Source organism: Chelonoidis abingdonii, chromosome 24, assembly GCF_003597395.2.
Source record: "Chelonoidis abingdonii isolate Lonesome George chromosome 24, CheloAbing_2.0, whole genome shotgun sequence".
Classification (NCBI taxonomy): Eukaryota; Metazoa; Chordata; order Testudines; family Testudinidae; genus Chelonoidis; species Chelonoidis abingdonii.
In genome coordinates, this window is record NC_133792.1 from 12898801 (window position 1) to 12911503 (window position 12703).

The window sequence follows — 12703 nt, forward strand, 5'->3', positions numbered from 1 at the left end:
TCTCCCAACCCTTAAAAGGTCAGAAATAGCAACCAACTCCAGAATCTTCCCCCGTGTCATCCCAGACCAGGTACGATTCACACTAGGTCTGAGTGAGTGGCGGCAGGGCTCTGTGTGTGTATTTAGTTTTTAAATGATTTAATGCTGGTGAAAGCCCTAGAGGCTGATGCTCTGGGTTCATCCCTAGGGAAGGTCCTGCCATGGCAGTAGCAGAGGAGCCTTCTCCCCCATCTCCACCCCCGTCAGGCACTGCCCCGTAATGGTGAGCTGGAGAGAGGAGAGTTAACATTCCATGGCCCAGGCAATCTTTGCCTCTCTGCTGAGACAGCCAGCCAGGGACCAGTTAGTACCAACAATGATGTTGGGTTTTGGGCCATGGCTCCTGGACTGAGACCCACCAGCTCGTTCTATGTGTGCCAAGCCAAGATGCTTTTCATGGCCGTGATGGTTAGTCCCCACTTGAAATCATCAAGCTCGAGGTGAAAGGCACCAAATCTCATTATCAATCCCTGGATCTGTTCAGGTCTCCCTGGACTGTGGGTCATACACTGTGTCTGTATGGGAGTTCTTTCCCACCCCATCTATGCATATGATTTCCTCCATGCCACTGCACCCCAGGGTCAGTGCCATTGTTCTGCACTTGTTTTGGTTAGCGTCTCCTTGATCTGCTTATAGAAAACAGGACTTACCCCCCACCCCCTCCAAGCCCATGCTCTGGGCAGACAGGGTGACGCGTCAGGGCCTTCCCAGCTCCCTGCTCTCGTCTGTGCTGGGATGGGGGTGGGGATGGGAGGGAAGGCGTTTGAACAAGATTTTTTTTCCTGGAGTACAAAAATAAAGGCTCTCTTATCTGATCGCCCCGGGGCCCTGCAGGCTGGGCCCAGCTGAGCTGTGTTATCTGATCATTACATAATGCTGGAGCCAGGCTGCTTTCCCCCCTGACGAATACCAGCGGGGCCTGGCAGGGAGGTGAGGAGTCAATCGTGTTTATGCAGAGCGGGCATGGGGAGCTGACGAGCCTGAGTGTAACGCTGCCAGCCCGGAGCCCTCCACAGGGAGAGGCCCTTACTCCTTGCTTGCAAGATGCTGAATCCTGTTCTGGCAGCGCCTGCAAGAGATGAGGTTTTCCCTTCTCTGCATCTGCACCCCATGAGAGGGTGGAACAGTGGAGAGAAAGATGGACGCTGGGCTCCATGATCTGGGGACAGGGGAGGAGTTCAGTGTCAGGAGCACTGTGCTGAAGGCCCCTTGATTAAGGGGTTGGTGCATAGCAAGGGGGGGGGGCGGGGGTGTTGGCCAGGGCAGAGACAGTGCTATGAACTGGGGACATGCAGATGTACCCAGCCAAGGGAGCAGGAGGAGCGTTAGGTGAGACAGGGTGTTTGATGTGTCAGAGCATTAGGTGATGGGGGGCTCTGATAGCATATAGCAGGGGTGTGGAGCACAAGTGGGGGTTGAGTGATACATGGACCGGAAGGGGGCAGTGAGTGGGGTGGGGGTGCCCTGTTGGAGCCAAAGGGAGGGTTAAGTGACGTGGGGCTGATGGATCGTAGGGGGAAGATGTTTCACGGGACGGCGCCAGTTAATGCTAATGTGTTGCTGGGTGCAGGAGTGATATAGCACTGGGGCGGGGTGCTGAGTGACATGGGGAATTTGATGGAATGGTTTGTGTGCTGGGCAATGTTTTGATGAGTGGGGGGCTAAGAGCCAATGGGGCTGAGGATGAAAAGTCTCCCCTCTGGCTCTGCTGGCCTAGGACGCTGAGTGGCCGGCTCCTCCCAGCCGGCGTGGTCCAACTGTCACTCTGTAGGTGGAAGGCTTCACACCCAGGCCAGAGGGTTGGGTAATCTTCCTCCGACGTATGTGATCTCGGAAACCGTCCCCAGCAGCTCCAGGTCACTGCGGCAATCTAATCTTTCCCCTTTGCACGCTAGTCCCTCAGTGCGAGGCAGAATCGGGGCCGTAACGCTAGACACGGATCGGGCCTGTCTAGTGTTCTGAGCAGCAGCAGGAGCCTGGTGTCTAGTCCTGGCTGAATTACCCTAGACTGGCTGATTGGGGTAGGGCTGGAGGGGAAGAGTGACGCTGCCTGTGGAGCCCAGATAAGCCTCTGTTTATCTTCCTCCTGATGCTGCTGACTGCATGGCTGGTCTAGTTGGTGTGTCGAGGAAGTGCAAGACAATAGGTGGGTAGTGGACGCAGCGTCCTGGATGAGGCCTGGTCTGTGACCCTAGTGCCAGGGCGGCTTTGGAACTTGCTTTCTCCTTGTTTGACTTCTCTTCTCCCCAGCCCCCATCTTTCCAGCTGTCACTCTGTGTGAGTCACAGCTGTGGTTGCATCTTCTGCAGACTGGGTGCAGGAAACTGGGCTTGGATGCTGACCGAGTCCATTAGCAGGGCTTGAAAAATCTTTACGAGAGGAAGATTTCCTCGATGCGTGCGTGTGGTGTTGTGTTGCGGGGCGGCAGGGGCGAAGCCACCACTTTCGGCAGCACGTACGCTGTCGTTTCAAAGTGTGTGCCTGTTCATGTGTGGATTTACCTAGGATAATTCCTAGTTCTAATGCTCATGAAGCAAACTGTCCAAAGGAGAACAGAGTGTAAAGGGACACAGGACTAGGTGTCCGAGTCTAAAGACAGACAGCTCTGCTCCTCTGCCAGCTCTGCCCAACAGCAGAGTGAGGTTAACAAGCCGCTGGTCCATTTTCACTGCCACTATTCAGACCCTGTGAGCAAGCAAGGAAAGGATCCTAAGGCCAGAACAGACCGTCATGATCATCTCATCGGAGCTCCTGGCCACAACACAGACCACAGAGCAGCAATACTCAGACTGTGGCTTGCAAGCCACAAGTGGTTGTGTAGCACGTGGTATTGAAACACTGTGGGATTTACTTATTAACCAATGTAAGTTATTAACCAGTCAGGATCCTTTTACTATGTTATTAACCAATTAAGTTATCACCTTGTACTGTTATTAACTTATTTGCTGTGAGAATTATATATATACACATACACAGAGGCACATACATGGTATATATATACACATATATAAAAAACCATTTTCCTATCCTACTGTAAATATGACCAGTACTGTAGTAGATGAAACAATGCACTCACATGCCGAGGCTCTTTTGGGTACTGTTGGGCACTAATTTGGCTCCTGAACCCCTGAGGTCTGAGTATCGCTGCCATGGGGTGTTACTCAGCAGATCTCATCGGTGTCATGTTTCTGTTGATCTGGGGGAGCTCTGAGCAGAAGCTGGGGCAGGTGCCAGCGGTGAGGATTACTCAGAAAATCGAAGGCTGGGGGAAGGGCAGAGCAGTGGGGACCCACCTTGGCCTTGCAGCTTCAGAGAAGGGGGAGTGAGCTAATGGGGGAAGCTGTGAAGTGCTGTCACAGGGCTCACTACTATTACTAGCCCTGTGAGGCACTGGATCGCACAAGCAGGGGCCTCTGGCCAGCACACTAGCCTGAGTGTTGCTCGCTGAATGCATTGCATTGAGCCCAACTCTCCTCCTCTCCCCCATCCCTCTAGCCTGACTGTGTCCCTGCCTGGGGCCTTGGGGAAGTGGCTGAGATGGAAGTTGGCTTTAGTAGGATCTGAGTGTGCAAATCCCTCAGTGGCTTTGAAGGTGTCAGCCTAGGCCAAAGCTTCCCAATACACGGCCCTCTTACTGCGGCCTGTCCAGAATCCCTGGAGGGGCTGGGGTTGGGAGGCCCCTGGGTTCAGCAGCTCCCTGCACTGTTCCAAACTAAGTGCTTCAGGCCCCTGAGTGGATGCTCAAGGCTCCGTCTCTGGGCTTAGGGCTGCTGTAGATGGGATCTCTATGTTTAGAGCCAAGGACTCTAAGACCAATCCCTGGGGGGGAGCAGCCGGCCAGGCCCAGAGCCACCCTCCCCCCAGGAGCTGCAACCAGGGCTCCCCTCCGCAGCCCAGCCCAGCCAAGCCAAGCCAGGGAGCTCCCAAGAGCCGCTATCATGCAAGCCAGAAAATGGCAGTCTGGGCCAAAGGCTCCTGCCCCTCCATCCCCAGGAGTAGCAGCCTGAAGCCCCCCAGCAGGAAGTTAAGGGCTAGGAGTGGCCCCAGCAGCCCTTAGCAGATGGCAGGGAGCAGCCAGGTCTCCCTCCCTGGCCAGGGCAAGCAGCAGGGGTCAGCACCCCAACCTCAGTCCCCACCCAGCCTAGGACAGGGAACAACCAGGGACAGAGCTGAGTCTCGAAGCAGCCAGAGTTTCCCGGGCGCCAGCCAGGGAGGAGCACGGCCAGGCCTATGTTCCTACAGCTCATTCCCTGCTGCAGGCTTGAATTCTGGGAAACGGGACACAGCTGTTCTTTCTGTAAACGGGAATGTGTGTTCATGAGATATGCAAATGAAGCGACTGTCATTTGCATAAGACCAGCACCCTGACCTTGTGGCTTCCCTGCGCCTTCCCCGTTCTTCTGCTCTCCATCCTCCTTTCATTCAGCACGGCCGACACATTTGTGTAAATTTCCATTCCCATTCCTCAGGCCTTCCATTTCCTGTCACTCACTGGAGCTGTAGATAGCATCGTCCAGTCATCCACCCTTCTCCTCCTTCAACATCAAGGCGTCTGGACAATCCGGGCCTAGCATCCGGCCCAGCCCCGCTGCCTCCAGACGCCTCTGCTTGCATGCAGTTGTCTGGAGCCACTGGGGAGCGTCAGTCCCCAGAGGGAAGTGATGGAAATCCTTTCTGTGGCTGGCCATCTCCAAAGAAAACATTACCCTGAAGGGGCAGCCAGGCCTAGCTGTTGGACCCCGATTCACTCCCTCTGCTTCAGACTCAGGAGGTTTAGCAAAGGATATTGAGTTCCCTTTAAGGAAGACCTCATGGTGTGTCGCAGTTCACCACCATCACCCTAGTAAATCCTTTGTTACATGAGGACGCTGTTGTAAAACGTCTGTAGGAGCCTAAGACTTCACAGCTGTTGCAGTGCTGAATGCCAGGGCCAGTAGGAACTTAACAGAAGCAGCAGGAACATCAGACCTTGCGCTGATAGTCCAGGTCTGTGTGCCAAAGTAGAATCTCCATGAGCTGTTAGCTGTATAGGGCCTCTGACACACAAATGAACAATTCTGATCCCTCTGGTGAGAGCCATCTGTCTGTCTGTCTCTCTCTCTCATACACACGCAAACACTTTAATTAGTGTATTTTCTTCCTTTGCTTTGTCTTCATTGGCTGCCTGTAGGAAAGGGGTCTCACCACCATAACACTGACAGCTCCTGTCCCTTTTTGCCTGGGCCATTCACACAGGCGGACAGAGAGTTGTCAACCCGCCTGTCATTCGCGATGTTCTGTATCCACGGAGCCTGTTCTCTCCCTATATGCACCTCACCTCCTTAATATCACTGAGAACCTCAGGATGCAGAAAGGGGAAACCAGCCAGCCCCTACTGCAATGCCCTGCCCTGCCTTCATCCAGAGCAGGGCGGCCAATGCCTGCCCTTCAGCAGCAGCAAGTGCTCAGTCATAAAGTGTCACAAGCTGGGGACTTGTTCCTGCGGGATATGGAACCAAATACATCTAGGTCATTGCTGGTCTGAGTCCAGCTCAAGTTGCCTCGTGGTCTGTGTGAGATGAGGTGTCTCGCCATGTCCTCACCCATTTCTCTGAGTCTCAGCTCTAGCAGGATGAAATTTTTTCAAGATCAGGGCAAAATGGCCACCAAAAAGTATGTATTTTATTTATATTTATTTTCCTCGATATTGTTGTGTTTTTATTTTCCTGCGGTTCGGCCAGTTCTAGTCTCAGCTTCTGCCAAACAGAGCCAGGGGAGCATATTCTGATAGCTCTTACTCACCGAGTAGCAACTTTCGGCTTCAGAAGTCCCATTGCCTTCAATGGGACAATTCACCAGTCAACTGCATTGCAGTCAGCAGGAATAAGATCTGCTTGCAGGATCAGGTCTCTAACTTGCCTCATACAAGAAGGATTCCACATGCATTCCAGTAACATAGATTTTCTGTTTTGTTTTTTTGAATGGCACATTGTTATTGTTCCCTCAGTAAAATGTTGCGTGCCCCGGTTTTTAGATGACTTAAATAACAGCTTCTGATCTTTCCGATTTCCTCTTGCTGTGCTGCAGACCGGGGGGTGTACGTGGCATGGGGGTCAGGGGGGGGACTTCTTGTGCTCAATTGTTTGTGAAAGGGATAGCATGATTTTGCCAAGTGTATGGTTGCAGCAAGGATATAGCATTTTCCATACCAGATCAGAGCTTTATTAAGTTCAATCTCCTGTCTTGGGCAGTGGCCAATATGTGACACTTCAGAGGAATTTTTTAAAAGACCCAACATCGAGCGCTTGGCCTGTTGCGAAATGCTATGTGTTTAGGTGGGAGGGTGCAGGGCTGGGATTCCTGACCTTGGTGGGAATTGACTGCTCATATCCTGAAGCATGAGCTCTGATCCCCCACAGTGGGTGTGCGATTCACGTATTTCTCTGTGCTCTGGCGTGCTGAGATCTCATGATTGATTCATGGTCAGTTTTGTATGGATTCATAGTTTCATAGACTCTAGGACTGGAAGGGACCTTGAGAGGTCATCGAGTCCAGTCCCCTGCCCTCATGGCAGGACCAAATACTGTCTAGACCCTCCCTGATAGACATTTATCTAACCTACTCTAAATATCTCCAGAGATGGAGATTCCACAACCTTCCCAGCCAATTTATGCCAGTGTTTAACTACCCTGACAGTTAGGAACTTTTTCCTAATGTCCAACCTTGTCATAAATAGATAGCTAAGGGTTAATGTTTCTTTTACCTGTAAAGGGTTAACAAAGGGAACCAAACACCTGACCAGAGGACCAATCAGGAAACCGGATTTTCAAAGCTCAGGGAGGAATTTTTGGGTGTGTGTCCTTTGTCTGTGTCTCTAGTGTGATCTCTCTCGGCTCTGAGAGAGGCTCCTCTACCTTCAGGCTTTCTAATCTTCTGTTTTCCCAGTTGTAGTACAGGTATAAGACAATATAGGTTTTATGTTGTTTTTGTATTTACATGTGTGAAGTTGCTGGAATGTTAATTGTATTTCTTTTTGAATAAGGCTGTTTATTCAGCGTTGGTTTTCTTGTAAGCCAATGACCCTGTAATTGTCACCTGTGATACAGAGACCATTGTTATGTCTTTTTCTTTCTTTTTATATAAGCTTTCTTTTAAGACCTGTAGGATTTTTTCCTAGTTGGGTTCAAGGGGATTGGTCTGCACTCACCAGGGAATGGTGGAGGAAGAAGACAGGGGGAAGAGAAAATCTCTCTCGGGTTAGAGTTACAAAGCTTGTATTCGCAGGGACTCTGAGTGAGGTGAAAGAAACCTGTTCTCGCTGGTTTGCATTTCAAGGAATTGAATAGGGTGATCGTCCCGGGCCATCCAGGAGGGGAAGCCTGGGAGGAAGTAACACGAGGAGACAAGGGGAGGGGGTTATTTCCCTTTGTGGTGAGACTCAGGGCATCTGAAGTCTTGGGGTCCCCAGGAAAGGTTTTGGGACGACCAGAGTGAGCCAAACACTGAATTTTTGGCTTGGTGGAGCAACTATCAGATCTTAAGCTGTACATTAAGCTTAGAGAATTTTTGCTAGTACCTCATTATCTGAACTCAAGGTTCAGATGAGGAATTTACTATGACATGGTGTCAACTCTAATATCTCCGAGATGGAGATTCCACAACCTTCCTAGGCAATTGTATTCAGTGTGTTAACCACCCTACCAGTTAGAACTTTTTCCGGAATGTCTCCAACCGTAAATCCCCTTGCTGGAGTTTTAAGTCCATTGCTTCTTGTTCTATCATTAGAGGCTAAGGTGAACAAGTTTTTCTCCCTCCTCACTGATGACACCCTTTTAGATACCTGAAAGCTGCTATCATGTCCCCTCTCAGTCTTCTCTTTTCCAAACTAAATAAACCCAATTCTTTCAGCCTTCCTTCATAGGTCATGTGGGCCCTATCGTGCTAGGCACTGTACAAGCATATAACAAGAGATGGGCCATGCCCTGAAGAATTTACAGTCCAAATAGATAAGGGTGGTAGGGGAAACAGAGATGAAGTGACTTGCCCAAGGTTACCCAGCAGGTCTGAGGCAGAGTCAGGAACAAAGCTCAGGTCTCCTGAGTCCCAGCCCAATGCCTTATCCTAGACCCATAGGGTTAGAAGGGAGCACAAGGGTCATTGAGTCTGACCCCCACAATATGGCTCTGGTGGGACTCAAACCCACAACCTTTGAATGACTTCATCTATGACTAAGCTAGGGGCTTAGTGACAGCTGTCAGAAGATGGGGCTGAAAATTTCACTTTGAATAAGGTTCAGGATTTCAACCCCCGAAGCATGGAGGTGTTTAAAGGTGGAAGATTTGTGGCTGAGTAGGCAGTGTGATGTACTGGTCTAGGCCCACCCAAACGTAAAGCCCCCGCCCCCCATAGCTAAGCGGGAAGAACTGCTAATCCCAGGTCACAAGTGTGTGTAAGGCAACAAATTTAAAAATAGGAGCAGGAGTGAGGTCAGAGATTGAAAATCAGGGAACCAGAGGGGGATCTGAGCAGAGAGCCCAGGACAGCACCCAGTGTCCCTCAATGGCAGCTGAGGTGTCAGTGGACACTGCTCAGAGGAACTAAACCTAGACATATGCTATATAGGCTCTGTAGCATAAAGAATAGTGCATTGGTCTTCTAGCTTAGTCATAGATAAAGTCATTCAAAGGTTGTGGGTTTGAGTCCCACAACAAAAAGGACCTCCCTGATCAAGTCTATACAGCTCCAAAGACAGGATGCGTTCTCCAGGGAGAGGGTGTGTCCATGGTAAGCTGGTGCTTCCCCCACCTCTTAGCCAAAGCGCTAGGAAGAATCCTGTTTGGTTACCTTTTTTAAAGAGCAGCTACAGCTGATTGAGGAAATGTCCTTGTCAGTAACCTAGGAACGGTTTGAGATATTTGTCTGTCCTTCCTTACTCTAGAACCACCCCTTCAGGGGTGAGTGTTGTGCCTTGACCTTATAAACTGGCAGGAGATGGGCTCCCAGGCTCCTCTTGTTCCAATAAGGACAATGCACTGCAGCTTTCTCCCCTCCCACCACCCATGCTTCTTAGCTAATGCTTCAGTTGCCCTTTGATTTGTATCCTCTCCTGGGCTCCCCCCTGCATCCCTGACTCCTTCTCTTCCCTGGCCACTCTGTGCTCCTGCTCCCCTCCAGATGTGCCAGGCCCTTGTGTCTTCTCCCATCCTCCTGTGCTCCTTGCCCCCTGGAGCCCCCCTTCTCACTGCAGCCCTTCTGTACTGCAGCGAGATGACTGACAGTGAGTTGCTTCCCCTCTAGGTCCCAGGAGCGGTGATGTTTGCACCCTTCAGCAGATCACGAAGGACAAGGTGTCTTACATGACAGGCAAGACTGCGCGCGGCTGCGTGAGCCGCAGCACCGTGGGGAAACTCCAGGAGGTCCACGTTCTCAAAGTGAAAGTAGAGACCGAGGTCAGTGACTAGGGGGCTTGGAGGGTGGGGGAGAGACACAGCAGAGGACATTGGCAAGGGAGGACATTGCCCCCACCCCCAAACTGCAAGCCTCAGGCAGAGTGCAATATAAGGAGTTCTGCAAAGGAGACAGGAGACTTGCTGCTGCTTGTGCCCCTGAGGCAGGGAGTCCAAATTTTGTTTATAAACAGTAATTAACAGGTGATTAAGGTAAGAAAGAGCTGTTAGGCTGTTTCCTAAAGTTAACTGATCTGTTCCAAGCTTGGTGAACTGCAGTAATAGAATGTCAAGTATCAGGAGGTAGCCCTGCTAGTCTGTATCCACAAAAACAACGAGGAGTCCAGTGGCACCTTAAAGATTAAGGGTTTGCCTACACTTGCAGGTGTGCAGTGCTGGGAGTTAAAGCTGTCTTCGTACAGCTGTGTAGGGAAAGCGCTGCAGTGTGGTCACATTTGCAGCTGTGTTGGGAGTGGTGCCCATTATGGCCGCTAATCTCTGCGTCAGTGGCTGCAACGTGCTTTTCAACAAGACGGGGGTGGGGGTGGGAGTGTGACAGGAGTGTGGGGGAGACAGAGAGTGGATTTTTGGAGCTGACACTGTGTCAGCTCCCTCCTTTGCAAGTTCTAAGACTTGAGATACCAGCACCTACTTCAATCATGTTTAACACGTGTTGACCCTTCCCCACCCGCTCTGTCATCACTAAATGCAAATAGCCTTCAGACCAGATAAGCAGCTGCCCCAAACAAACCCCCTTCCCTCCGTCGGGCTGCTTCTCTCCTAGCACACACTAGCTGTGACATTCATCCTCCAGCCTGCCTCTGCTAGAGCAAACAGTAGAGCTGTGTTTGGTTTTAAGGTAAGCAGCCTCGGAGCCACCCGAGTTCACACGAACAAAGAGAGGCATCACCAACAAAACAAAACGTGTTATCTTTACTTAAAAAGCCTTATGAAGTTCCGGAGGTCAGTTACAGCATAGTAAAGATATACTGTTTACAACTGGCACCCGTGTGCAAGAAGCAGCGCTATTGTTTGTTATTCCCCAGGCCGAGGTGGAGTACAGCCAGCGCTGTAGCCAGGGAGATACAGCGCTGTATGTGCCTTGCCAGTGTGGACTGGGAGTAAGTTACAGTGCTGTAAAGCCACCACCAGCGCTGTAACTCTCAACTGTAGCCAAGCCCTAACAGATTTATTTGGGCATAAGCTTTTGTGGGTAAAAAACCCACTTCTTCAGATGCATGGAGAAGAAGTGAGTTGTTTTACCCGTGAAATCTTATGCCCAAATAAATCTGTTAGGCCTTGGCTACACTGGCGCTTTACCGTGCTGCAACTTTCACAAGCGTGTCAAAGGGCATGAATCTTGTGAATTTCACTTTACTTCCAGCACAGGAGCACAGAGCAAAGTATACAGCAGTGAGAAAAGGAGAGGAAAGTGTTGTGTGTGTGAGCTCTGAACACCCTTACATGCATGGCTGTAATAGAAAACACAGCAGATCTGGATAAATTTTAGATTGTCAACCTTGACTGTTTCCCTGTAAATGGTGGCAGTGAGAATCAATGGGTGTTGGGGTTTCATTTGGGCTTTAGAACTTTTTTGAATTGTTCTGAGTTTCCACTAAATTATTCTGGATGTCTTGAAGTATTTCTCCCATTTAATTGAAGCCACTGTTTTTTTTTCCACTTTCTTTTTTTCCAAGGAGGATTTAATTTTTGAAAAGATGATTTTCTAGCTACCTGGAGGCCTGGGCTACATAATTTCAAACAAGAATGTTTATAGTTTAATTCCTGCTCTGGACTTTCAAGGGACCAACATTTACAAAACAAAACAACACGCAGCAGCTCTGATTCTGAGTTTAGGCAAAACCAAATGGAACTAGAATCACTCTGTTCTAAATTTAGAAATCATGGGCCTCAATTTTCAAAAGTGCTTTGTCATTTTGGATGATTCCGCTTTTGGATCCCCAATTCAAGACACCTTCAAGGGGGCTGATTTTCAGAAGTGCTGAGCCCAGACCCTCTGAAAATCAGGTCCCTGGAAGATTCTGTAAGTTGAGCACTTAAAAGCACAAGTCATGTTTGAAAATTTAGGCCCAAGATTTTTTGAGTGAGTTCTATGTATGACACAACTTATATTTCCCATCCTTGCTTTAAATTCACTAATAAAAGCCAGCAATTTCAAATGCGGCATCCTAAATTTAGCAATCTAAATCTAGTAAGTGGCCTCTTTCCAGTGCTGTTTAGAACCTATTACAGCTACTGAAGTCCAGAGAGATACAATGGGGGTAAAGCCAGTGAGAGAGCAGGGGCTGCTGGACCCTGAGTACTCTGCAGAATATTCAGTGCCTGATGATAAAAGATAACTCTTCCTGTGAGTGCTAAATCATAGTATTTGTTGCTCATCTTCAACAGTTTCACTACTGTGGTTCTGGAGTTGTGTGTGTATCGCATCCATGCAATAAGGAGCTTTGATTGGATATTACTAAGTGAAATGGCAGTTCTTGATCCTACAATATTGGGAGGATTTTACAGCAAATCACTATCATGTTGTGGAAGCCTAGTTTTTATTGATGCCAGTAATGTTCCCCAAGAGAGACTGGATTATAAGGAGCATAGTGCCAATGAGAGAAAGAGAAATGGATCTGTGTGAAACATTTGAATTTTGGCTTAAGATTTCCCACTGCACTGCAGTGCTTTCACCCAAGCTGCTCTCAGGATCATGTCCATGTGAGTCAGACTGTAAGCTCCCTGAGACAAGAACCTTGTCTTTTTAGATGCCTGAAAAGTACAGCCCCTCACTTGCTCCACCCATTGAACAATGCTCCCTTGCTCACGGAGAGCAAGTATAACTTTTTTCACTATAGACCATTTGTGAGGAGACTACCCTTTTCCAAAGCTAGGGTGACAGGGCGACAGGCTGTCAGTTCATGCTCTACTGGCTATTCATGACAAAACAGATATTTCTGCTGGTGTGGGTTTTTTTTAAGCACGTGGCACACTGACAACATGTGTTTCATCTTCCCCCAGCTGATCCTCAGTGGCTATCTGCCTGCTACTTCCCCTAGCCAACGGAATCAGTCCATTAGCTCAAGTGGTACCTGTCTGTGCTTTGGTGCAGGAGGTCCCTAGAATCAATCCAGCCAGAGGGTCATTTCAAATGAACCTTTAGATTTGGTAGAAAACTGCAAACTTGGTGGAATCAGCCTTCGTAATTTCCCCACTGGCTCTGCTGATGATTACCT

At 49.5% G+C, this 12703-nt stretch overlaps 1 protein-coding gene across 1 annotated transcript in view; it reads left to right on the forward strand.

Moving 5' to 3' along the window:
* ENG (endoglin) overlaps positions 1–12703 on the forward strand; it is a 57262-nt gene that overhangs the window by 9037 nt on the left and 35522 nt on the right. Inside the window, exon 2 of the mRNA XM_032797791.2 lies at positions 9316–9467. Coding sequence (XP_032653682.1) covers positions 9316–9467 — 152 coding nt within the window. The remainder of the gene's footprint in view (positions 1–9315; positions 9468–12703) is intronic.